This window comes from Globicephala melas, chromosome 11 (genome assembly GCF_963455315.2).
Source record: "Globicephala melas chromosome 11, mGloMel1.2, whole genome shotgun sequence".
Taxonomy (NCBI): domain Eukaryota; kingdom Metazoa; phylum Chordata; class Mammalia; order Artiodactyla; family Delphinidae; genus Globicephala; species Globicephala melas.
The window spans coordinates 7804294-7830949 of record NC_083324.2 but is presented as its reverse complement, the minus strand read 5'-3'; the positions used below and the strand labels follow the sequence as shown (position 1 = coordinate 7830949).

The following is a 26656-nucleotide window of genomic DNA, read 5'->3' as shown; positions in this document are numbered from 1 at the left end:
CTGAAGGATAGGGAGCCATTCACACAGAGACATGGGGTAAGGGCATTCCAGGCAGTGGGAACAGCAGATGCAAAGGCCCTGAGGCAGGAATAAGTTGGATGAGCTTTTTTTTTTTTAACATCTTTATTGGAGTATAATTGCTTTACAATGGTGTGTTAGTTTCTGCTTTATAACAAAGTGAATCAGCTATACATATACAAATATCTCCATATCTCCTCCCTCTTGCGTCTCCCTCCCTCCCACCCTCCCTGTCCCACTGCTCTAGGTGGTCTCAAAGCACCAAGCTGATCTCCCTGTGCTATGCTGCTGCTTCCCACTAGCTATCTATTTTACATTTGGTAGTGTATATATGTTCATGCCTCTCTCTCACTTTGTCCCAGCTTACCCTTCCCCCTCCCCGTGTTCTCAAGTCCATTCTCTAGTAGGTCTGCGTCTTTATTCCCGTCTTGTCCCTAGGTTCTTCATGACCATTTTTTTTTTTTTTTTTAGATTCCATATATATGTGTTAGCATACGGTATTTGTTTTTCTCTTTCTGACTTACTTCACTCTGTATGACAGACTCTAGGTCCATCCACCTCACTACAAACAACTCAATTTCGTTTCTTAGATGAGCTTTGATGTGCAGAAAGGAGCTCAGTGCCACTGGAGAACAGTAGGGAAGTGGAGGATGGGTAGATGAGGTCAGCGAGGCAGGCGGAGGTCAAGTGACCTTGGGCCTCGTGTGCCATGAGAGCAGTTGGGATTTTATCCCACCCATCGTTGGAAGCCTTTGGGGAGCTTTAAGTCTAGTCCCAGGTCTCCCAAGGACCAAACTCTGCTTTACACGTATGCATTTTTCTTCTTGAACCTAGAATCCTGGCCAGGCACTCCAGTAGTATTCCTGGCAAACAGAATCTGCTAAAAAGCAACAGTGCAGATGCCTGTTCCCTGAATCCCACCCCCTACCTATTGGGGACCCTCATCACTTTATCTGGGACCCTCCTCCACAACCCAAACTAAGACTTGTACTTGCCCCATAGTTTCTGCAGCCAGACTGGACCCCCTCAGCATCTGTACCAGAGCTATTTTCCCAGATTGCTCATCCCGGTAGGTGGCTCTAGGACCAGACCTCATTCCACCAAGTGCCCGGGATCTCCATGTGAAACAGCTCAAGGGGCCACAACACAACCCAGCGGGAAGACAGCCCCCCTTGCCAGCCTCTGCCACCTGACTCACCTTCGCCCAGAGTCTGCTTGAGTAAGTCATGCTTGGCCTGTAGCTTAGTGATGAGGTTACTGCCGTTCACATATTCTTTAAATTTCTGTAAGACACAAGGCACAAGGACATTACAGATCGCAGGGCCAAGTCCTGCCATTTCTGCTTCCATAATGGACCTCCAGGGCGGGAGGCCACCCTCAAGGCCCCAGGCACAGGGAAAGGGGTTTCTGCGTCGGCTCCATCAGATCCCCAGCTCTGCCAAGCATGGCTGTCCAGTCCTATGAGGCATTTCAGTTCAGTTTGGGAACACAGAGGAAGCTCGGGGGATGTGCGCAGTGAAAGGTGCTTCTGTCAGGTGAGGACTGCAGGAGCCCGGGCAGTGGGCTTCTTTAGCCATCAAATTCCTCCATGCTTCTGGGCCAAGAGCATGCAGCCGAGACAAGAGAGCGTTATCAGATCTGTCAGAGGGGAGCCTCAGAACATGTCTTCTTTTATCTGGCTGCACTCTGAAGGAGGAAGGGCATTGCAGGCCCCTGGAGACGTTCCTATTAAAATAACCCGAACTGCATTTGGGGATATGATTTTCTTCTTTTTACAGATGAGAAAGGTGAGGCTGGCACAAGAAATGATTTGCCCTAGGACCCCAGGCTGCCTCTAGTTCTGGGGCCTGGCCAAACACAATGCACTTTGAAGCAGTGCCAGGAACGGGGCACCCAGAACAGAAACACATCCACCTGCCCCCAGTTCAGCCTGGCCTCAGCCATGCCTCTATACAACTACCAGCTTCCCTCGGCCCTGCCCACCCCATGTCGCCCAGTCACAGGCCGGGAGCCCTCTCTGCTGGACCATGAGCCACTGTAGGCACCGTCCATGCAGGTTCCTTTCTGGATCCTCGGTGCCTACAGCTGTGCCAGGCATATAGTAGGTGCTGAGAAATTCAGCTGAAATCTCTGACCTGGTGGGACTGACATAGCAGGGTAAGAGAGAGACAATAAACTAACAAAAACGTAAGTAAAATACACAATTGGTCAATGGTGGTGAATGCTAGGGATGGAAACAAGGCAGGAATGAGGAACTGGGAGTGAGGGCAGACCTCACTGCAAAGTTGCCATCTCAGCCCCGGCCTGAAGGAGGTGAGGAAGACAGCCGTGTGGGTGCACATGGGAGGGAAGGGTCTAAGCAGAGGGGAACGCAATTACAAAGGCCCTGAGAATGAAGGCACAGGAACAGATGTGATTGCCCCAAATCTGCCAGCTAGTTTCTCACCAAAAAACCCATTCTATTCCCCAGCCAGAAGGCTCAGAAAGGGCGCAGAGGAGCAAAGAAGTGTGCCTCGGCAGCTCAGGACATCTGGAACGTCACCATCTTCCCGCTGAAGACAGGTGTGGGGAAAGGCCCACGGGGAGGGGGCTGACATGTGCCCGGATAAGACTGAGGTCACCGCACCCTGGCCCCTCCCTGCTGGGTTTCTGGGGCTTGTGGCGTCCTGTCTCCTTGGCCGTGGTCCTTCTTAGCTCCTAGGGCCTTGTCCCGTGGTTGCTAAGAGTCACTCCCCCTTGTATCTGTAGACGGTTTTCAAACATGTACATCTGGTCCTCACTGCAGTCTCAGATGACAAATGGTGGAAGCATCACCATTCCCATTCTACCCAGAAGGAGAAAGAGCTCAGAGCTGTGGTCACTCAGTGTGCGATCTTGGCCGGATTTCTGAACATTTCTGGACCTCATGCCCTCCTCAAGGTAAAATGAGTAGACTCATGGTGCTTCTCCAAGTGTGGTGCAGGGACCAGTGGCCTCCTACCCAGCTGGGGAGAGTGTCCACATGCAGATTCCTGCTCTGGAAGACTGTGAGTCTAACCCGAGGAGGACACCACAGAGGCCCAGAAGTGCTCACATTTCCAGGGTGCCACCTCAGGGAGGGTGGTAGTCTGGGAACCTACGTTTTCAACAAGCTTCCTACATGATTCAAAAGCACACTTCGGTTTGATAACTACCCACCTATAGGCTCTCTCTGGATGCTTCCAGTAATATAGCCCTCTGATTTTATCGCCCTGTGTTTAAGAATTCACCATAAAAAGCAGAGCTGCGGTATAAGTAGGTATTCTCTCCACCCTGCCTCACTGTCCCAAGCCAGGTGAAGCTCCAATCCCAAACTTGTAACTCATGCTTTGGTGGGTTAGTGCAAATTACACCTGGTTAGTGCAAATTACACACTGGGGCTCTGGGGCTTGGGGATCCTGGCTACTTCTTCCAAGCTTCACCCAGGCTTCACGTGTGACCCATGAAGGAAAGAATGCCATTGAATCGTATTAATGTTTGCTTTAAAAGGAGTGTTATGTCCTTAAAATACCTAAATAATGTCACAACATCACGTCATGAGGTGTACTAGCCAACCAGGTTGATAACTTGAATATTCAGATCAAAATATAACATCCATGACCCCCATCATGGATGCTGTCTTTTAATTTCAAGCAGGCTGAACCCCCTTCTTTGCTCCTGCTGCCTAAGTGACAATATTCACCCACACTCCTCACTTACCTTTGTAACCCGTAAATTCTCTACAAACACAGTAGGCCCCTCGTGGAAGTGGTGAGCCCCCGAAACTGGCATGGGCTGATTCACACAGTATTCACGTAGTATGTGCTAAATAGATACCTGAATGAGTAAATGAGTGAATCGGTTCTTTCTTGAAAACAACAAAGTCAAAGAGTGTTGACAAAGGAAATGCAGTAGGCGTCAACCGTTGGTTTTTGACAGGGATTTGATGAGGCCTAGCATGAAATGGAGCTGGATGTTAGAACTGGGTGGGTTTGTGACTGGTTAAATGACCACAATCTAAAAGTGCTGATTAATGGATCAATATTAGCCTAGTGGCATGTTTTGAATAACTCTGTCTTTGGCCTGGGCCCTGAAATACCAATTAGTTTTTTTTTTTTTTTTTTTTTTGGACAAACTTTAAGGTACAGAAGCCACGCTTACTGAATCTGCAGACACAAGGTCTGAAGAGACAGCATATGTGATGAGCAGCCGGTCAGGATCCTGACAGTCTGGAATCATGAGCTGAACCCATCAAGAGGAAATCTAAACGGTGATAAACATCAGACCCACCCAAGACATCACCTACACATCCCATAGGAGGAGGGTGGCCTCATTTAATGGCAGTACAGTGGGAACAGAGATTTAGCTGATACTAGCTTAAAAAAAAAAAAAAAGAATATGGTCTTAGGACATATGGAAAGAGAAGCATAGCCCCTAATGTGGAGGGAGGTGAAAGTTTAGCCCTGCTCTGTGCTGGTCACTCCCCTGCTGGGAATCTCACTTTAGAAGAAGCACCGACAAGTGGGACAAGTGGAACACATTCCGGGAGAGGGTCGCTAGGATGCTGAGGGCACTCAAAACAAAAGCTTTAAGAGGCTGGATCGAAAGAAGTAGATATGTTTAGCCTGGAGAAATAAAAACCCAGCTCCCTGCAACCTTGCCAGACTGTCAAGTAGAATTAGCCTCTCTCTGGGTTGCCCCAGAGAACAGAATTAAGATCAATGACCAGAAATCCTAGTGAGGAAGATTTCTGAAGATAACAGAGATACGGGAAAACATCATAATATCTATAGCCAGCCGCAAGCCAAACAAAAGGGTTGTTTGGGGAAGGAGGGAGCTTTTTAATCTGGGGTTGTTCAAGCAGAATCTGAAAGACTTTTGGGCAGGGATAAGGTTGAACAGGGTCCAACATCAGATGGAAGATGTAAGGTCCTTTCTAACCCCATTCCATGTTCACTAAATACATGTTGAAATAAAGCCCCGATGCCTCTCATTCCTGTTCCTCCTTGGCCAAGTGAAATGTAAGTAATCTGGGATTTCACATGAAGGGCTGGCAACTCACCAGCAATTTGCAAAGATCACTCAGGGTGTTGTTTGCAGAGTCCATGCCCAAATTTGACACAACTTGACATGACAACCACACACTAAACTTGGGGGTTGTTACTTGGGGCGTGCACCTGGCTCTGTTCGCCCCTTTTCCTCTCACCCTACTGAACACAACTCTCTCTGTATTTTTTCTAGAAAAGGAAAATCACAATAACTGTCAATCCAAGATCAAGGCTGGTGCTACCCACTGGTAGCTCACTTTCTGCATTTCACAAAGCCACGCCAGGCAATTTAACCTGAAAACATGCTGGAAGACCTGTAGGTCTAACGGACCCACGTGGTTCCTCTGGCTCCCAGTAGTTTGGGCTGCTCCCCAAAATCACTGCCAGTGGGGGGGCAGACAGAGGGTCTTGGGCCAGGACGCCACTTACTGTAAAATAAAACATTTCTGTCTCCTGCTGGTTGGCTCTCCTCTTGGCGATGTTGAGCTTGCTCATGTAGGTCTCGGAGGCAGCTGACTTCACAGACTCTGTGGACCGGCTATGTTGGAAGGCGTCGGAGACGTCAAAGTCCTCCACAGTCAGCATGTCCTGCAGGGTCTGCATGGTGGCGTCCAGGGTTTTTCTAACCTGGGGAAACACAAAAATCCTTCAGGTTGACAAAAATCCTTCAGCCTCAGAAGGCCTTTGACACTCATAGCCCTTTCCCAACCGTTCCTTGATTTCTTCCACACAAAACATCAGGAGGCAGGCAGGACAACGATGCTCATTCCCGTTACAGTGATGTGGAAAGTAAGGCCAGCAGCTGGCTGGGGGGAGAAGCCAGGTGGCCTAATCTAAAGTCAGGCCATGGGACTGCTTCTGCTGGAGACAACGTCGGAGAAGGTTGTGACCAACAAGGAACTTTGGTTTTGAGGTTTGTGTTTCTTTATGGTTATACAACCCCAAACCAGCTCCTCCTGGGAGGCAGGTCCCTGAGGAGGAGCAACGCTAGAAACGCTCCCCGTTTCCTTCATCCAGAGAAGGGAGGGGACACAGTCTGGATAAGGGCAGCGCTGTCCTCAGTGAGTGAACTCCTCTGCTGTCGGCCACTGAGTCCACGCAAGCCTGACTGAGATAAAACAGCCTCGAGGAAGATAGACCCAAGACACACGCATTGTGCTCGGTCCTCCAGGACTCCGACTCCTCTCCCGGGACCGAGCAGGACCTCGGAGGCTCCACACGCAGGGCCCCGGCCTCCCCACAGCCCTTCACTGAACTGTGCCTAAAGGGCGTACTGGAACTTGGATGGAGGGTCGCTCCAAACACAGTCCTGGGGGAACTGTGTCCACATTCGCTCCACAGTGATTGCTGCTCAAAGCCTCCCTTGTCACTCAGATCTCAACTTAAAAGTCGCCTCCTGGTGACATCAGGCCTCCCCCCACCCACCCCCGACCACCATCCTTAACTTACTGTCTGATATTCCGTGTACGTATTCACTTATGGGTTCGTTCGCTTCTGTGTTTTACCACCTGTCTTTTCTCACTAGAACATAAACTCCGTGAGAGGAGGTACTATATTGTCTCATCCACTCACTGAACTCTGCACAATGTTTAGTGCATAGTATGTGCTAAATAAATACTTGAATGAATAAATGGGTGAATCGGTTCTTTCTAACATAGGCTCACAGAAGCTCAGGTTCAAAACTGAGCATTTCCATGGCCATGAACAGCCTACCCAGAGGAGCATGTGCTTCACCCTCCTTTCTGTGCCCCGATTTTCAATTTAAATTCCATTAACATTATTATACATATACAGCATATACCGTTCCATGTAAACAATTTAAAACACTTCACGGGAAGATGTAGGGCATAAATAAAGAAAGAAAACACTCTGGCCATATCCTCTCTCTTCTCAGGTTTGATAAACAAATATATAATTTGTCTCCACATAATCACCCCCCAGGGACTGCTTTGATTCGTTCATCCTTAGCTACACTCTGGCTCACGTTCGTCCTGGCTACGTCCTTTTTGAAGACACAAGGCAACCTGCCCTCTCTGCCTAGAACAGCCCTCTTGAGGTCTGAAGACAGGGACCACGGCTCCCCATCTCCAGCTGCAACTGCACTTCTCAAGGATGGACCTGCCCACGATCTTGGGTGACACTCCCATGTCCTGGTGTCCTCCAGTTGGGTGATGTCCTCCCTGGGTGGGGGCATCCCGGCTGGAACAGGAGGTCTCCCATGTGGCCTCATCAGTGCACATCAGAATGGAGCCACTCCAGCTGGTACTTCCATTTGTGCCCACCTGGCAGAAGTCCTGAGCCACCAGCTGCAAGGGAGGTGTGCTGGCCACGGTGAGACAGAAGCTCCCTGGAGCTCAGAATCTATGACACATTTAGTGTGCCCTGGGTTATTTCATTGTGTAATTTAAAATACCTACTACATTTCTGATGATAAAAATAACATAAGCTCACTGCAGAAAATAGAGAAAAGCACAGAGAAGAAAACAGAAATCACCTATACTCCTGCAACCCAGACAAAACCACTATCAACATTCAAAGTATTTCCTTCCAGTCTTTTTCTCTATGCCCGTGAATATGCACAGAAACGTGCATGCATACTTCAGTTTATCCTGGTTAGGACAGTACTGAACATAGAGTTCTACTTCCTCCTTGCTTTTCTTTAACATCTTGTGAGCATTCCCCATGCCATCAAAGATTCTTGGTGTAGTTGGTTTTGACAGTTGTGCATGTTACAGATGAACCCTGATTTCTTACGTGTTCCATGGCAAGAGTAGACTCTGCAGGACCAGTCAGGCCTTTGTAAAGAAATCCTCACAGGGTGGAGGGGCTCACTCACCTCCTCGTTCTCGATCTTGAGAGTGGCCAGTCTGGACTGCAGCTGGTGGTACCGCATGAGCAGTTCCGTCTGGACGGGCTGCTGAGCACTGACCTGGCACACCTGCAGAAATGACAGCCACCGCCTGCGGTTGACCGGGGCCCTTGCCACCTGTGCATAGCTGGGGCCGGCCTATCATTAACATCCCCATCGACAACTGCAGAAACAGGCCTGGAAAGGTTAAGTGACCTACCCAAGGTCACACAGCTTGTACCCAGCGACACCAGAGCCAGCCGGGAGCCAGGGGCCACCCTCTCACGCTCTCGGTTGTGGTCTACATTTGTGCAGCATGTGACGGTTTGCTACTCAGAGCTTGGACATAATCTCATTAAGTGAGACTAATTGGTTAATTTCCAGGCAGGAAGTGGTGGTAAGGAAGCAACTGCCTAAGAGAAGCCAGTGAAAAGAACAAAGGATGGGAAACAGTCAGCAGAGTGGCCCAGCAGGAAGATGCTTGAGAGAGAGGCAGGCATGGGGCAGCGGCCCTCTCACAGGGGCCGCTGAGAGAGGAGAGGAGAAGAGAAGAAGATGAGAGAGCGATACTGTTCGCCTACACCCATTCCCACCAGGGCTCTCACTACCTGTGGGCTGGGCTGCCTGCCGTAACTTGGCTGAGCTCATAAGGGACAGCAGGCCTCTGTTCTTTACCACTAACTGGGCAACCCGACCCTGCAGTCACCAGCTGATGAGCCAAAGGGCTGGACATGAGGGCACAGGGATGGGGCAGGAGCTGTGGGGAAGCCCGGCAGAAGGCATATCTTGCAAATGAAGAAAGTGGGCAGAGCCACTGGAGGGTCCAGCAAATGCCATCGTTAAAGGCGCCTCCTGGTCCCTCCCTGCTAAGCAGGTACAGCGACAGCCCAGCTGAGCTCCCACTGGGATCCAGAGGCTGGCTGGGTCCCCCTGACTCTCGTGTGCCTGGGGGGAGGGAACGGGGCCACTAGGAGAAAGTTCTGGGCACATGTCCCTGGGGTAGAGATGGTGGAGATGGGGAGGCAGATATGACACCTGGTGGCTCTCTCCGTTGGTTCCAGGGACTGGGGCTTGAGCCCTGGAGAGAGGGAGGAATGACATGGAAAAGCTCAAGGAGCTATTTTCATAAGAAGTTGTGTGAAACTCAGGTAACTAGTGTGCTGCTTAGGGGCTAGTGAAGAGCGCCTTCTCCCATTTTTTTTTCCAGAACATAATGAGGATGTGAGCAGCGCAAGCTCTGAAGAAAACTGGGTTGGCTGGTACTCCAAGGGCTCACGGCACTGGAGCACAGGTCCGAGTGGCTCTGCTGAGGCCCCGCCTTCGGTGATTTGAGGCCATCCATCCGAGGGGAGAACGTGAGATGATTGTCTGTGTGCAGATGTGGGACTCCCTTGGGGTCTTCTAGACATAGCTGCGAGGGATTTCATGGGAAGCTATGGTCTCGCAATTCTGCAGGTGGGGGACTTGAGCTGCCAAGATTAGGGTATTCGTGGTAAACTCCTCAGCTAGGGAAGCCCATGCACCAAGAACTTGACCCCAGGCCTCTCCGCTGACGTTCTCCTCCCACTGATGCTCTGGGAGCCCACGGGAGACAGATGGAAGCAACCTCAAGCATGGGCTCCTGGGAGAAGCCTACCTCGTCCCCCATGTGGGGCTGGAACTCAAACTTGAGGGGGGGACAGAAGACCTGGTTGCACATGTCCATGACTGTGTGCTTGTCACTTCGGGAATCCAGGTTGTCCACCGCGTTCTCGATGACGTCCAGCCCCTCATGGCGAGAGGTCTCCAGGTTGTACTCGGCTGAGAGGTAGGTCCGGAAGGTGCGGGCCAGGCTGGCATGAAAGCCCAAATCACAGCACTTGGAGAGAAGCACACACAGAAGGTGCAGGTGAGGGTGGTGACATGGAGGTGGGGCCGTCACAGTGACTTACGACTACCTCCTATTTCACGGTCAAATCTTTCATGCTGGAGGCCCTCATGCACTTTGGAATCTTACCACACAAGTCATGGCAAAGCCCTCGGAGGGAGCGGGGGACTGCGATCTGGGCAATGACAGTGCTCCTCGCGGCTCCCCAAACTCACTGCTTTCTTTCTCATCTCCAGGCCTTTACACACGCATTCCCTCTGCCTGAAGACTCTTCCTCTCTCCTCCTGCCTAAATACTCTTCCTTTGGTTTCAGTTTAGAGGTCACTTCCTCCAGGAAGCCTTCCTTGATGTTCTCCCCACTCAGAGTTCACACCAGGTGTCCCTCATCCAGGTGTCCACAACTCCCTCCACCTCTCTCATGGTAACACCCACTGCTTGGCATTACGTTTGCCTTTAATGCATCAGGGTTATGTAGGCTGAGCTCCATGAGGACAGACCCCCTGGCTCTTATCCACTGTTGTACCTCAAGAGCTAGAGCTAGAAGGCACTCAATAAAAATTTGGTAAATAAAAAGATGAAAGGGTTGGGTGAAAAAGAAAGCTGAAAGGTAGGAAAGAGGAGGGGTCTTGCCCCCGGGCATTTGGAAGGCAGGACCAGGCAGCTCCCTCTCCTGGGGGTGGTGATAATGGCGATAATGGGTCCCCTCTGCAGCCAAGGGAAGAGCGGTGACCCTCTGACTTCCTGACGGGATACACCCAGGCCAGAAGAAAAGGACGCACCCACCCTCAAGGAAGCCTGACCGAGCATCTGCTGGGCCGGATCCCTGTCTGCATGAACACATGCGAAGCAGCCCCAGCTCTGTCACAGATGATGCAGGAGCCTCCCCGAAGGCACCACTCACAGAATTCTTTCCCGAAACCTCATTGTCCTACCAGTGTGTCCTGCACAGCTGGTGCTCAGCAGTCAGTGTTCCATTTCCTCTTGCTTAAACTGCCTGATTTCTCCCAACATAACATCCCCAAGTAAAGCTGACCTGTATAATTTTGTCTCATTCATTGTTTTCTTCCGTATGTGTGTGTGTGTCTAGTGGACTGGACCCAGGCGTGTTAAACAGATAAGCATCTTTACCACCCTGGGAAGTTCCCCAGGGCATGAACTGTGTACGATCACCCCTGTACCCCCAAACCCAGTAAAAGACCTGGTGTAGAGGAGGACACTTGGAAAGTGCACGCTGAATTACAACTGCCCAGCCCAAGTGTGCAAGGGCCGCCAGAGGCCCACTCCCACCCATGGAGGTAGAAGCCACAGGGTGATACTCCTTCCCAGGCCCCAAAGGCTCCCTGTCCTTCCCCTCCGTTAGGGCTCCAGGGGCCACTGGCCGCCCCATATGCCAGCTAAGGACAAGGGCCAGCCCTCCCTCAGCTGATGACTCGCACCAGGCGGTGCAGGACCCTGTTCAACCCCAGCCTCCCCAGGAGCTCACGTCGATGAGGTCAGAGACATCGTGGATGTAGTATTTGCTTATAGCTGCGTTGGTGGCCGCCAGATTCAGCAAGTAGTCGTTCCGGGCCTTAGTGCATTTCAGCTTGTTCTCAGAATACTTTGCCTGCCTCTGGAGGAAGGAAAGAGTGGATGTGAAAGCAGAGCCGCTGATGGGAGGGATTTGAGATTTTCTTTAGGGTCACTGCCTGCGATCAGCTCCCCGCACGGCCCTGGAAAGCCTTACTCCATGGGCCAGGTGAGTAAGATCTGGACCCCGTACTCAAAAAGCTCACCTGACACTGCACATGTGCAGCCATCGTCGGCAATGTCGGGTAAGCAGTGGCTTTTTCCGGGAGTGTAACTAAGACCTCCGGAGGCCCCTACTCAACACCCCCAGAGGCTGCCCAAACCCGGACGACAGCCTGTGAAGCCCTCCTGACCTGGCTCTTCCTCCACGCTCCTGTCATCCCCTCCTCTGCACATCCTTTAAGAGGCCAAGTTCATTCCTGCCTCTAGACTCAGACCCATTCTCTCCGGCTGGCAGGCCACCCTTCCAGGTCCCTGCGTGGCCTGCTCCACGTCATTCAGGTCCTTAGCCATGGTCACACAGTCGCATGGGCCTCTGACCACACAACCGTGTCTAAAATGTGTCCCCGGCATCTTGACTGCCTCCTCCCCACATTCTGTCCTGCTCTATTTTTCCCATTCATTTAATCTTTGTTCAATTTTTAGTGATTATTTTCATTTTTATTTAATTTTTAAGAGACTTTTTTTAGAGCAGTTTTAGCTTCACAGCAAAATTGAGAGGAAGGTGCTGAGATTTCGTGCACACACCCCTACTCCCATACACACACCACGTCCCCCCAATATCAACACCCCCCGGCACCAGGTGGTACATTTGTTACAATTGATGGACCTATACTAACACATTGTAGTCACCCACAGTTTACCTTAGGGTTCAGTCTTGGTGTTGTACATTCTGTGAATTTGAATAGATCTATAATGACATGTATCCATCATTAGAGTATCAGAGCAGTTTCCCTGCCCTGCAAATCCTCTGTGCTCTACCTGTTTATCCCTGTCTCCCACCTAACTGCTGTAACCACTGACCTTCTTACTGTTCCATAGTTCTGCCTTTTCTAGAATGTCATATAGTTGGAATCGCGCAGTATGTAGCCTTTCCAGATTGGTTTCTTTCATTTTGTAACATGCATTTAAGGTGCCTCCGTGTCTTTTCATGGCTTGACAGCTCATTTCTTTTTAGTGCTGAATAACATTCCATTGTCTGGATGGACCACAGTAACTTAGCCACTCACCTACTGAAGGACATCTTGGTTGCTCAAATTTTTCATAAGTACTTTTCACCACCCCAAATTACATTTTTTACCTCTTTGATTACTTGATGATTTTCAGGGTCCCCTGCTAGAAAGTAAGCTCTGTGAAGTCAGGGACTTAATGGTCCCTGTTCATGACTGAGCCTACAGCACCCAGAACAGTCCCTGCACGGGCAGCATGAAGTGATTGCCACTGGCTGTCTGGTTGTGCGTGGTGGGGAGAGGCGGGGTGGGCAGCCAGAGGTGCAGTCTCGGCTAGGAGCTGGACCGCCTCCCTGGGAAGCTGTTTCTGTTCTGGGCCATCCTGGGCAGGAAGCAGTAAAGAGTCCGTGGGTTACAGAGCTGTCCCCTTGCCCCCTTCAGACAGATGAGTCCCACTGCTGAGGAGAGAGACAGCTCTCCTTAAAGAAACAGGGCTTCTTCCTACCTAGGCACTCTCAACCTTCCTTCCTCCAGATTGAGTTCGCTAGTTGTTCAGTAGAGATGCCCCCATTGTCAGCCTTTTAATTCTCTTCAGACATCTCCTCTGACCTTTCTCCAGGGTTCACTTATTCTGGGAATTTCTAGAAACAAACTTCTGGTTATACCCTGTACCAACCACAGACCCACCCTCCACAGAGAGTTTTGAAATTCCTGGCCCATTTCCAGGGGGCTACTATAACCCTGAGACCATTTTCAGCTCTTCATGGACTCATAAAATTTTATGCCTGGAAAGGATACTTGAAGATATCTTACTTTAATTCATCCATTTTATAGGCGAGGAGATGAAAATTGAAAAGAAGTTGGCTGTCCAAGAGCCAAATGGCCAGTTAGCATACAACTCTGAACTAAAACTTAGTCTCCAGACCCCACTAACCAGTGCTTTCTCTACCTCTCTACATATCCCCTCTATAGCTACCCCCCTATGTTGTAGCTCCATAATTCCCTGCCTGGTTATCTTTTTTTTTTTTTTTTTTGGGGGTACACGGGCCTCTCACTGCTGTGGCCTCTCCCATTGCGGAGCACAGGCTCCAGACGCGCAGACTCAGCGGCCATGGCTCACAGGCCCAGCCGCTCCGCGGCATGTGGGATCTTCCCAGACCGGGGCACGAACTCGTGTCCCCTGCATTGGCAGGCGGACTCTCAACCACTGCGCCACCAGGGAAGCCCCTGGTTATCTTATTTTTAACATTCATTTCTAGTATATTCACAGACATATTGTACAACCATCACCACTATCTAAATTTAGAATATTTTCATCACCCCAAGAGAAACCCTGTACCCATTAGCAGTCACTCTGCATTCTTTTCTGCCACGGCTCCTGGCAACCAATAATCTACTTTCTGTCTCTATGGATTTATCTACTCTGTACATTTCAAATAAATGGAATCATGTAATATGTGGTCTTTCGTGACAGGTTTCTTTCACTTAGCCTACTGTTTTCAAGGTTCATCCATGCTGTAGTCTGTATTCATTCCTTTTCATGGCTGAATATTCCCTTACAGGGATTCACCATATTTTATTCATCAGCTGAAGGACGTTTATTTATTTGGATTGTTTCTACCCTTTGGCTATTATGCATAATGCTGCTATGAACATTCATGTGCAAAGTTTTGTCTGGACACATGTTTAAATTTCTCTTGGGTGGATACCTAGGAGTGGAACTGCTGAGTCATATGGTAACTCTATGTTTAACATTTTGAGGAACTTCCAGACTATGTTCCAAAGTGGCTGCATCATTTTACATTCCCTCCAGCAATGTATGATGGTTCCAATTTCTCTACACCCGCACCGACACTTGTGATTATCTGACTTTTTTATCTTAGCCATCATGGTGGGTGTGAAGTGGTATCTCACTGTGGTTTTGAATTGCATTTCCTTAATAACTAATGATGCTGAGCATCTTTTCATGTATTTATTGGCCACTCATATATGTTCTTCAGAGGTATGTCTATTCAATTCCTTTGCCCATTTTTTAACTGGGTCTCTGCCTGGTTACTGTGGAGCATATTTTTCTTTGCCTTTGGAAATTACCCTGAATTTTTATTTTACCTGCCTTTGGTTACTTTGCCAGCTTACCCAGGTCCTGTTGGATTATGTTCCCACTCAATCTCCTATAATTTTTAAGAGCTGTAGGATCATATAATCATAGAATTAGTCTCATAGAAGCCCAAATAAACATCTGATGCAATGTTTGCAAATAGAAAGAGCTCAGGAAATGTTTGCTGATTTCATGGAATGAATGAATGCAGAGAATTCAACAAGAATATCATAGCTTTTTAAGACGAAAGGAACTTTAGAAGTAACCCAATCTAGGATGACAAAAAGCAGCATGCACACTGCCCCTCTAAATTCCTTGGCCAAGACAGACATCATTAATTGATCACAGCACTGTCTTTAACTAAAGCCTCGAGAGGGCTCACAATCCTCAGCATAGGGCTCTGGGAAGCCACTATCAATTGATCAGAGTTGACATGAGAAAGGAGATTTGTTTGCCATCACTGTCAGTTTTTAAAATTGAAGGTCAGGGACTTCCCCGGTGGTGCAGTGGTTAAGAATCCGCCTGCCAATGCAGGGGACATGGGTTCGAGCCCTGGTCCGGGAAGATCCCACATGCCGTGGAGCAACTAAGCCCATGTGACCCAACTACTGAGCCTGAGCTCTAGAGCCCACAAGCCACAACTACTGAGCCCACATGCCACAACTACTGAAGCCCGTGTACCTACAGCCCATGCTCCACAACAAGAGAAGCCACCTCAAGGAGAAGCCCGCACACCACAACGGAGAGTAGCCCCCACTCGCCACAACTAGAGAAAGCCCGCGTGCGTAGCAACAAACACCCAAGGCAGCCAGAAACAAATTAATTAATTAACTAATTTAAAAATAAATAAATAAATAAAATAATATTGAAGGTCAGAGAGTCGCTGTACATGTGGCATCTTCAAAACTCAGCCTGACTCCAAAACTAGCACTTTCACCATGCCCTACCGAAGCTCTTTTCCAGCACCAACACAAAAGGATTCTCACTGGCCCAGCTTTGGCTTGGCGATGGCAATTTCTTCAGAATGGTTCTTTACCTGGTTCCCAGGTGCTGGTTGGTACGCCAGCGCCGTTCCCTCTTGTTGGGACACACGAAGTCCCAATCAGCCCCCCGGCCACTAAACTGACGTCCAGGGCAGGCCCCACCCCCACTAACGCCTGGTGATTCTTGCCAGAATGTGCTCGCTGGGCGAGAGTCTCATCGCAGTTCAGCTGTCTTGCCAGCTGAGTGCCTCTCCTGCTGTTGACCCTCGCCTGAGGCCTAACAAGTGTGAGCAGAGGCATGGCCAGCCCTGCCTCTACCGTGACACTGACCTCCAAGACAGCAGACGCTGGCAGCATTATTCCAGCCCTAGTCCCTCAGGGTGCGGAGGTGGAGGCTGAGGCTGTGGGGAGCCTGGCCCTCCCCTTCCTTCCCACCCCGATACCCGGGGCCTTCACTCGCCTTCTCCTTCATCTTCTCAATCTTCTTCACGGAGCTACGGCGCTGGGGCCGGTCCTCATGCCGGAGCAGGTTCATGCTGAGGTCTCCCGACTTGTTGAACTGCTTCTCCTCCTGCTTCTCAGCCTCCTTCAGCTTGCTTTCCGCACTGATGCTCTCCGCATGGTACATGTGGTAGGTTTTCATGACCTGGAGACACACGAGTGTGGGAAATCAACAGGCTGTTATGGCCCAGCAAGGGTGGCCCTAGCGCTGGCAGCCCCCTTCCAAGTTCTGTGTTCCAGTCAGCTCTGTCCCAGCCCTCTTCCCATGACATGCTCTGAAATCCCACAGCCCTTTACTTTTGCACAGACGGTCTGAGGACTGGAAATAATGATCAGCAGCAGCAGCAGCAGTTTCATCATCATCATCATCAACAACATCATTAAGTGATTACTAAGTGCCAGGAATGGACCAGTAAAGAGGAAATTTAAAAGGGCCACCACAGGCCCCGGGCATTTTGGGGCTGTCAGAGGTGATATGGTGAACACGGCCTTCTTCAGCTGCCCTCTCCGGCCCTGCCAGCTGTGTCTCTTGTGTCCTACTCCCTCCCCACAGTGTCGCTGGAAAAGGCCCTCCTCAGGTACCCACGGGATTTCTATGGGAACATCCTTCTTACACACAAATCGTTATCTCAGCTGTTTCCTTGAGTAAAATTGGCCTGTAAATGGCTCTGTTCCCCAAAGGAATATTATTGGGTAACCTAATAGATATTCTATGCTCTCAGAAATAAACTCATCCTTGGCTATAAAATGAATTCCTATAAAGAAAATTGCACTTTGCTACTCTACTTCCACATTAAGAGTTGGATATTGTTATATCAAGGGAATTTTTGAGTCAGAAGGAATCCTATACATCATCTAATCCAACCACCAAATTTTACAAATAGGGAAACTAAGGCCCAGAAGAATAGGGTGACTTATCCAAGATCATACAGTATTATCAGCATAGTTTCCAGACTTTACATCCATGGGATCATCATCACCATCAAGATACAGAACACTCCCATCACACCAAAAAGATCCCTCTTGACCCTTTCCAGTCGATCCCCACCCCTTACCCCAGCCACAGGCAATCACCGATTTGCTTTCTGTCACCGTAGATTGTTTTTGTGTGTTCTAGAACTTCATGTACATGGACCCATCGAGTATAAACTCTTTTACACCTACCCTTGCTCACTCAGCATAATTTTTTTGAGATTCTCCCATGTTGTTGCATGTATCAGAAATTCTTTTTTACTGCTGAGTAGTATTGCCTTGTATGGCTATACCACAATTTGTTTATCTGTTCACGTGTTGACCGTTATTGGGGTTGTTTGCAGTTTTTGGCTCTTACGAATAAAGCTGCTAGGAATGTCCATGTACCATTCTTTATGTGGACATATGTTTTCGTTGCTCTTGGGTAAATACCTAGGAGTGGAATGGAGGGTCATATAGTAAGTGTATATCTAACCACATTAAAAATCTGGTCTCAGACTTTTAATTCTATCATATCATACCGGTTCCTTAATTCATTACCATTTGTTCCTCAGATGTGAGTATTTGGGGCAGCCTTAGAGCAAGCTGGGCCAGGCCCATACCAACAGTATTCTATCTCCCAGTCCCCAAATAGTACACTTCCCTTTGCAATATCAAGTTTATGACCATCTTTCTATGCTAAGAAACACAAGAAATTTCTGGAATTCATGGCTCCTGAGCCTTGTTGGTCCTCTTCTCCTGTTGTTTGGGTAATTACAGCAGCTAATGGAGCACAAGCTTCCGCCTCGGGATGGGATGTGCTTCTGACAAGCCAGGCCCTTTAAGTCAAGGAACTCAGAATGAATTACTGGCCAATGTTATAACCTTATTCACTGTCATTTGAAGTCCTGTGAAGTGAGACTTTTAAATGAGGACTTCCTCTGTGATTCTTACTGTGAAATCACAGCATTGATCTGTTGTTAAGCAAGTCCCCTTTGTCATATGTCAGGAGTCAGTGGGGGCAACATCTATTGTAGAGCATGTCAGGTAAGAATATGGCCTCTGGCCCAAACGTCTGGGCTGAATCCTGATGCTGCCACTAACCGGCTGTGTGACCTTGGGCAAGTCACATAACCTCTCTGACATCTGCTCCCTCATGTATAAAATGGGGATGATAATGGCACCTACCTCATAGGTTTGTCGTGAGGACTAAATAAGTTAATTTTTTATAAGGTGCTAAAGGCAATACCAACCACACAGTAAAAGCCATGTAAGCATTAGCTGCTACCATCACCACCAGCATCGACATCCCTGATTTGGGCTGAGGGTTTGAAAATCTTGAACTTACTCACTTGACTTCAGGAAAATGCTCACAAACTCTAAAAAACATTAGCTAATGTGAAAAAAAATTATTCTACACCATGTTTCTCCCTCCTTTCATCCTGAAAACCTCCCCACGTTTCAAAACAATAAATGAAAAACTGAAATCAACTTTTCTTCTTGGGTCTTGGTGGAAAGACTTCTTCTCTGCATCCCACCCATCTCTGCTCATCTGCAGTTGCCCTAAAGCCTCTAGAGATGCCCTTCTTGCTGATTTCATCCACTCCTTACGCCAATACCTCTAAGTTTCTTTCTAAACAACTCAATGGACCAGAAAGTGTGTTGGATCAATGTGTTCTTGACATCTAGTGGCCAAAGGGGATGACTGCAGGTTTACAGATAACCAAGGCAGTTGCCTACTTTCAACCACCTTTAAGCCATGGCTCCTGGAACATAACGCAGCTCAGAGTCGGGAAGCCGGCTGAAGGCTGTCTCCGGGCCTCTCTCCCATTCTTGAACCTTCCCTCTACACCTCCACATTCACAGGCACCACTGCTTTCTTTGCTCCTCCCCCTCTATGTGATCCAGTTGGTAATTCCTGATCCCAAGAATAATGGTGAACTTGATCACTGGTGTCACTTACGTCAGACAGCTGCCACAAAAGAGCTTAACCTAGGGACCTCTCTGAAGTGAGTCTAACTATTTATGCCCAGAATCCTCTAAGATGTTTCCTTTATTTAATTACCTGAAACATGGGCTTCAGGATGAAAGGCCCTTAGCTCAATAGTCTAGAACAGCCTGCTCGGTATTGCCAGTCCAGGAGATGCTGAATAATATTTTAAAATTATCTATTACTTCACAGAGTTTGCAAACCTCTCTATTCATTATCACCAAGGAGCATTTCAATTAATCTTTACCCCAATCCTGGGAGGCAGCATGATAACAATAATAACAACAATAGCAGCTAACACTTACCGACCACTTACTACACACCAGGCCTAGTTCTAAGCACTTCACATATATTAACTCACTTATTTCTCACAAAAACCCTGTGACGTAGACTATATCATCCCTGCTTTACCAAAGAGGAAACCACGAAATAGGGATGAAAGGGTCCTCTGCCCCACAGGGACTCAGGAGACCCAGTTTTGAAACTTGACCTTCCCACCACTTGCTGGATGACCGTGGCAGAGGCTTGACCTCTCTGTGCTGCCTGGCAAAGGCCAGAGGGGGGGGGCTAGGAAAGAACTCAGTAAGCTGTGACTGTAGAGTGGCGAGCTGACAGCAGTGCTGGGGCGGGGAAGGGAGCAGAAGTGGATGCAGGAGCTGAGCTGAGGCCAAGTCACTGGGACCTGGTCTTCAACCCGGGCTCTCCAGAGGGGCCCTCAGAGGCACCCACCCAGCTTACTGCCAGATGGGCGTTCTCTTTCCAACCCTCAAGACCCTATCAGGGAGAGCCTTTCAGAAGAAGTCCAGCACAGGCTAAGAAGCACTATATAGGAACATGTAAGTGAGACCACTATTCTTGGCCCAAATCAGTTTCATAGGTTATCAGAGGCCCTCCAGAAACTTTGGTGTATTAACCTGTCATTGAAAGAAACTAAGGCCCAGAAATAGCAAGCATGTGGCCTAAGTCACACAGCAAGCCAGATGGCCGGGCCTTCCAAGCTGTGGACATTGCCTTTTCTGGTGATCATGCTGCCTTTGCTGTGTACACTTTGCCTTTTGCATCTTCCCAAACCCTCAGATCATGAAAACAGGAAAGTACTATCTGTACAGCTCTTCAGATCTGCATTTAAATGCAAAAGAAGGCAAAGGCAATCTGGAAGTTAACAGCATTAATACAGGGACATGCTGGGGCAGGAAAAGGATCAGTTTTTAGAAAATAGGTTCTCAACAATGCAGTCCATGTACACTTCCTCCACCCCACAGGAAGGGCCATCCCTAGGCCACACAACAGTTGTGTATGAGGTGAGACCCTGGGCCAGGACATGACAAAGACACCCTTGAAGTACCCAAACTTCAGTCTGAGAGCCCACACTCTGTGTGGCCTACGTTCTCTGTAGAAATTATAATCACTGTCTTATTCCATTTGCACGTTTATAAACTGTCTCACCCAACTACAGTGCAAAGTCCATGAGGGCCAGGACGTTGCCCATGATCATAATCCCTGTATTAGGGCAGAGACTGGCACCCAGCAAGTAGCAATATATATTTGCATGAATGAGTGGACGACAGCTGACTGGCTGGCTGGATAAATGGGTGGGTGGATGGATGGATAGATAAGTGGGTGGGTGGGTGGATGGATGGGATGGAGGGAGGATAAAACAGGGGAGGTAGATTCTATTGCCTTTGCTCTGCTGAATATATTTGGGGGTAGGGCAACAGCTACACCTTCAATCATTTAATATTTATTGAACAGTTCATTATGTGCTAGTTACTGCACTCGGTGCCATTATAGGAAACACTACAATGTAGAAGACAGATATGGTCTCTGCCCTCACAGAATACACACCTTAGTAGGGACACAGACAGTTATGCAAGTGATTATCACAGGGTGTGATAAGTGCACGGATGAGGGGGGTACAGGGTGCTAAAGGAAGGCTTCCTGAGGAAGTGATATCTAAACTGAACCTTGAAGGAAGAGTAGCTATTAGCTAGGTGAACAGGGACTGGGGTGGGGATGGATTATTCCAGACAAAGGAAGCAGTGTCAGCATTAAGCCCATTAGAAGCAGGAGCCAAACAGGTTTGAGGAAGAGCTTACAGGTAGAACATCAGGTGTTTGTTTGCAAACCAGCCAATGGAGCCACTTTCTCCTCCTTCCTGAGCTCCTCCCCCTCAGCAGACATCTGTTGTTGCTCTCTGCGTAGGATCATCCAGTCCCCCTCCTTCTGGAACATCTTCCTGATTTTCTTTGAGGAAATCCCCCAAATTCCGCTCCACCATTCTCATTCCATGTGGTTCATGGGAAACTGACACTACCCCCCAATCCCTGGGTACAGGGCAGCAGACCCAGGCCTGACCTATCAGTATGCATGATGTTAATCTGGCCACAGCGATGGGACCCCAGCCAGGCCAATTAGAGACAGCCCTGGGCTTCCGCTGGAAACACCAGGAAGGGAGTGTTCACTTTCCACTAGGGGGCGCTGAGCTGATAGAAAGTGAGCTTGGGAGGGTGGGGAAGAGGGATGGACTTGGGCCAACTTTGTCACCACAGGGGAGAAGCCTCCTGCAGAGGAAAACAACAGCAAATAAGGGAGGGGAGGATGGAGGGAAGGGAGGGAGGGAAAGGAAAGGAGGGGGAAGGAAGACAGAAGGAAGAAGGAAAAGTGAGGGAGGGAATAGGATAAAATGGAGGAGACGCAGTTCTGCTGCCTCTGATCTGGTGAGTGTATTGGTGGGCGGAGTGGCTACACCTTCAATCATTAAATATTTATTGAACAGCTTATTACATGCAGGTATGATATACCAGGTGCTGCCAACAGTACTGCGTGGAAGGCAGATAGGGCCTCTGCCCTCAGATTATTCACTCTACTGGGGAGACAGACAATGAAACAAGTGTGTCAGCCTCCGAGATTCAATAAATTGCCATTTTTAGATATGTCAGGTTTTCCTGGCTTTCCGTCTCTTGCTACTGAATGAGTCCCAAAAGGCAGACTTCCTTCCCCGCTAGCTTCCCCACTACCCAGGATCAATCCTGGTCTCGACTGGCCACACTTAGTGCCTGACTCACAAACACTGACCGGCTGAACAGGGGCTGCTCCCCGTACCCGGCTTCCTGCTTCTCTGCCTTGCTCTCCACCTGGGAAACTCCACTGTCATTCAGCTCCAAATCCAATGCCATCTCTTCTCCATTCACACCGTGTCCATATCCCCACTGACACTTGTCACATGGCGTAGCCACATCCCATGCTCTCGACACAATGATGATCAGTAAACGTCTGCTGAGTGAGTGAAGGAATGTCCACACAGGAGAGCTGAGGCGGGGAAGGAGGTTGTCTAGAAGGAAAGCTTGTTCCCCCCATTCTTCTTAGGACCACCACCATTCCTAGATGACACTGGGCATACGCCCTGGCCAGCAGCTGTGACAGTCCAGCAGGGCCTGCCTTGCCCTGAGTCAGAGACGCGCCCTCGTCTCCCTCCCTGGGCGGCGTGGCAGGAAGATACAAGCCTGAGAGGAGCCTCAGAGTTCCTCTAGATTCGTGCCTTCATGCGGCAGATGGGGAAATCGAGGACCAGAGCCCAGCTAACTGGCACTGCGTCAGTGTTTCCCAAAGTGTGTGAGGGGAACCGCTTGTGTTACTGAGGTGATTTCAGGTGTGACGCCTTTTCAGTTCTCTTGGAATCCTTCTGAGTATATCGGGAGGAAAAACTCAGTTTGGTGCTCTCATGTCTAATGCCTGCTTTGAAGGCACTGGCAAGAATTAACCCTGTTTTTTCTTCATTTAGCTTATGGAACCCTTCTATTTATACCAAGTTGTTTTTCATTTGCTAATGTGAAGTATCATTTCCTTCCAAAATATATATATATAAGTAATTTATATGTGTATGTTTATATAACTAGTTGAATGTATTTATGTAAGTAGCTTTTGGGAGTAGACTTGGAGCAGGCTCCGCCACTCCCCCGCTGGGTGACCTTGGGCTGGCTATCCAGTCTCTCTGTGCCTCGCACCCCTCATCTCTAAAATGGGGTGGTAATACTACCACCTACCTCAAAAGTGAACAGAGGATGAAACGAATTAAGACACTGGGCATTTAGACCAGTGCCCAGCACGTGATAATCACCATATAAAAGTGGAGGCTCTAATTATTAGTGATATGAAACAATCTCCAAAACGTAACCACAAAAGCAAGATGCAGAACAGTAGGCCCAGTTGTTGCCACTTGTGCGGGATATGTGTGTCCATGTATGCTTAGTGATGAATTAAATATCTCCGCAAGGAGCCACCAGCTGAACTAGAAACTAGTAACCAGGCTTGTATGGGAGGAGGGGGAGAGGTGGGCAGCAGGAGACATACTTCTCACTATGTATCTTTTTGTACTGTTTATCGGGTTTTTTATAAAATGCATGCATTATCTATTTCTAACTTTAAATATTCAACAATTTTTTAAAAAGGAAAAATACTGGCTCGAGTATGTAACATGTGTAATAGATGGCAAGCCTGGAGGATAGGAGAGCGATCAGGAGGTGGCTGAACTTTTTTAGGCAAAATATTCTCAGAGCTCGGGCTGGCCTAGTGGCATTGTAGGGGAGAGGAGAGAGGAAAGATTTAGAAGCATAAATGAAAAATATTTATGCTTCACCCTTTCATAAAACACACAATGATTTAACACTGGCGTTCACCAGGCACTGTGCTATACTCTATGCCACTCACTCTTAGAATCCAGAGAGATGAGGTGGTGACACTCCCATATTCTAGGGAGCTGAGGCTCAGCGTGTTTAACAAGTGACAGCTGGGGCCAGAACCCATGCTGCTGGGCCCCATCTCAGGCTCTCTCCACCACTGCATCCCTGAGAGTGGTCATCAAGAGGGAGACACCTTAGCAAAAATTTGCCTGGGGGCCCAGAGTTGATTTCATACCCCTGAGCCCAGCGCATAATCAAGTCAAAGCTGGAGTAGGTAAAAGGTAGAGCCCATTCATTACTCCAATTGGCGTCTACCTGTCACCAGCAGCAGTTGGTGTGGATGCTCCTCAGGCCCCCTCCACGTCACCCTGAACCAAGTCTCAGGGGCCCCACTAGCAGTGCTGGGCTTGGAAGACAGGCCCAGCAGCCCTGCCTGGGAGAGCCTGGAGCAGGGCTACTGAGCCCAGCAGGAGGGGCCCAGTGGCAGATGCTACAATGTTTGTCAGTGCAAAGCACAACAGGTGCATTTCATGATCTAGAACTATATTGAAAATCTGAACGTAGTTTTAGCTGAACAATGAAAACAGAGTGCTTTGTTATTGTTTTGTTTTGGTTTTGCTTCTTCTGGAGCAAAGACTGGCACACTGGCCCACATTCTCACCCTCTGCCCTTCTTTCCTCTCAGGTCAATACACGATGATCAAGAGCTATATATTGTGTCAGGCTGATGGGAGTCTAGGGAAAAATACGTGAGGTGTGACGTGTGTGGGGTGTGTGTGGGGGTGTGTGTGGGGGTGTGGGGGGTGTGTGTGGTGTGTGTGTGTGTGCGTGTGTGTAAGCACTGGCATGTTTTAGAAAGGAAGGCACCTCAAGGTGATGAGGACTGGGCAGAGGGAAACCTTGTTGAGTGAATGAACGAATGAACCAACGAACAAATGAACCTACAAAATGCCCAGCCCTGCCGTCTTCTCTGTGTCCTTCCTGGTCCCAGGTGGAGACAAGCCTTTTCCCTAAAGTAGGAGACAGGTGGCAGTAAGCATTCATCTCTATCATCATTATGCCCAGTACCACCTCCACTAAAAAACATTGAGAGAAAAAACGTGGGGCTTACTGGACAGTCCTTTCTCTACATCATTTCCTCTTTAGTCCCTGTGGTCATGACTCCGGGGCTGGGGGAGGAGGGAGCATCTAAAGGCTTGCATAACAAGGCACGGTAACCAGAAAGTGCTCAAAGCAAATCTCTAGTAACGAAGCGTGGCATTGGGGTCCAGAGCATCCTCAGCAACTGGGTGCTGTGGTGGACTGTTTGCAAAGACGGCCACAGTAGTTGCCCGATGGCCTCAGGGATGCCCCTTTGCATCGTCACTTCGCAAGCAGTTTACTTCTCCATCCCACAGCTCTGGGCTTGGCTGTGTGACTTGATTTGGGGAATGAGATATTAGCAAATGTGACACAAACAAAGGCTTGAAACCTCACTGGGGTTTTCCCATTTGGGGCTCTTTTTTTCAATGGCCAGGAAACTGTAGCCACATCAGTGGCCCCAGTTGAACCCAGCCCAAATCACCAACACACAGAATCTCGAGTGAATAAAATGCTTGTCGTTTTCAGCCACTGAGTTTTGACAGAAGTTGTTATGCAGCAGTTGATAACTGATACAAAGGCCTTAAGCCAGGCTTTACTTCTTTGTGCCTCAGTTTCTTTATCTGTAAAATGTGTGTCAATTAAATAATGTGTATAAAGTATCTAATACAGTGTGAGATACATTCTGGCCATGGTTGTTATTATTATACTTGTTTTGAGGTCCAAAGACGATATTTGACTTGGCCAAGCTGGGAGGTGGTGCAGCAGGAATTCAAACCCACCTCCCTCTGTAATCGGTTTGCTCTGCCATGATCCTGTGTTGTCTCTCCTGCTCAGAATTCCCTTTCTCTTCCTCTGTCCCCCTGTGCTTTGTTAATTCCTACCCATCCAAAGGCACCAGGCCCAGAACTCACCTTTGATCACAGTAGCCCCAGCCCTTTTCTGAACCCTCAGTCAATCTCTCACACATGCACAAACTCTACCCCTCATTTCTTCGCTCAGTGAATATGTATTGATTGCCTACTGTGTGCCAGCACTGCCCTACTGGGACAGCTGTAGAGAACCTGGCTCAGCTTCCCCAGGCTCACAGTCTAGGTGCCCTCCCTCCGAGTCCAGGTATCCAGCACACGCTAGGCTCTGTCTTAGGCGGTGATATCACCAGTTCACAAGTTTACTCTCATTTCCCTGCACAGATTCTAAACTCCTTGCAGGCAAAACCAGTTTCTTTCACTTATTCATAGATCCTTCCCTCCCTCCTTCAACAAGTACCTTGGGAACACCAAGGATGTACAAGACACTTCAAATACCAACTCTTGAAATGTTCACGGCCGGCTGCTATGTCTCCTGTGGTGCTAAGTCCACAGAAGGCAGCCCCAAATATCTGAATTTAAATGAATTTCTGGGCAACTACTGAAAACTCAGTGCACAGCGAATGACCTGGTGGGGGGCAGGGGGTGCTGTTGGCCCCACCGTGTTCTCACTTTTCTGCAGCACATGGCAAAAGGAGACAGTGGGGAGGGGCTGGCCCTTCCTTCCCCACCAGCTCCAAGGCCATTGCCAGGCTGCTGGGAGATGGCAAGCAGGGACCAGCCTGCCTGCCTGGCCTGTGTGTCTAAGGCCAGTGTCACTTCTGTCCAGCCACCCTGCCCCATGGCCAGCAGGGACACCCGTGTGTGGGCACCAGTGTCATCCTCCTGCTCCCTGACCCTCCTGCCCTATCCAGCCTACAAACTGGAGAAAGCTTCTATTTCCAGCCCACATTTCACTGAGAGCTGAAGTGACTCGCCCAAGACAAAACAGCTGGGTTCAAACTGAGGCCTTGGGCCCTAAGCGCAGTGCTTCTCACCAAGATCTGACTC

The 26656-nt window shown here is 49.0% G+C and overlaps 1 protein-coding gene across 8 annotated transcripts in view; it reads right to left on the bottom strand.

Moving 5' to 3' along the window:
- The window catches only part of SRGAP3 (SLIT-ROBO Rho GTPase activating protein 3), a 333106-nt gene that overhangs the window by 65743 nt on the left and 240707 nt on the right, over nt 1-26656 (bottom strand). For all 8 annotated transcript variants that reach the window (XM_070046600.1, XM_070046601.1, XM_060307410.1 and 5 more), the window contains 6 exons: nt 16058-16243; nt 11262-11390; nt 9548-9769; nt 7900-8001; nt 5493-5690; nt 1217-1301 (listed from right to left, as the gene is read on the bottom strand). In XM_070046600.1, coding sequence (XP_069902701.1) covers nt 1217-1301; nt 5493-5690; nt 7900-8001; nt 9548-9769; nt 11262-11390; nt 16058-16243 — 922 coding nt within the window. The remainder of the gene's footprint in view (nt 1-1216; nt 1302-5492; nt 5691-7899; nt 8002-9547; nt 9770-11261; nt 11391-16057; nt 16244-26656) is intronic.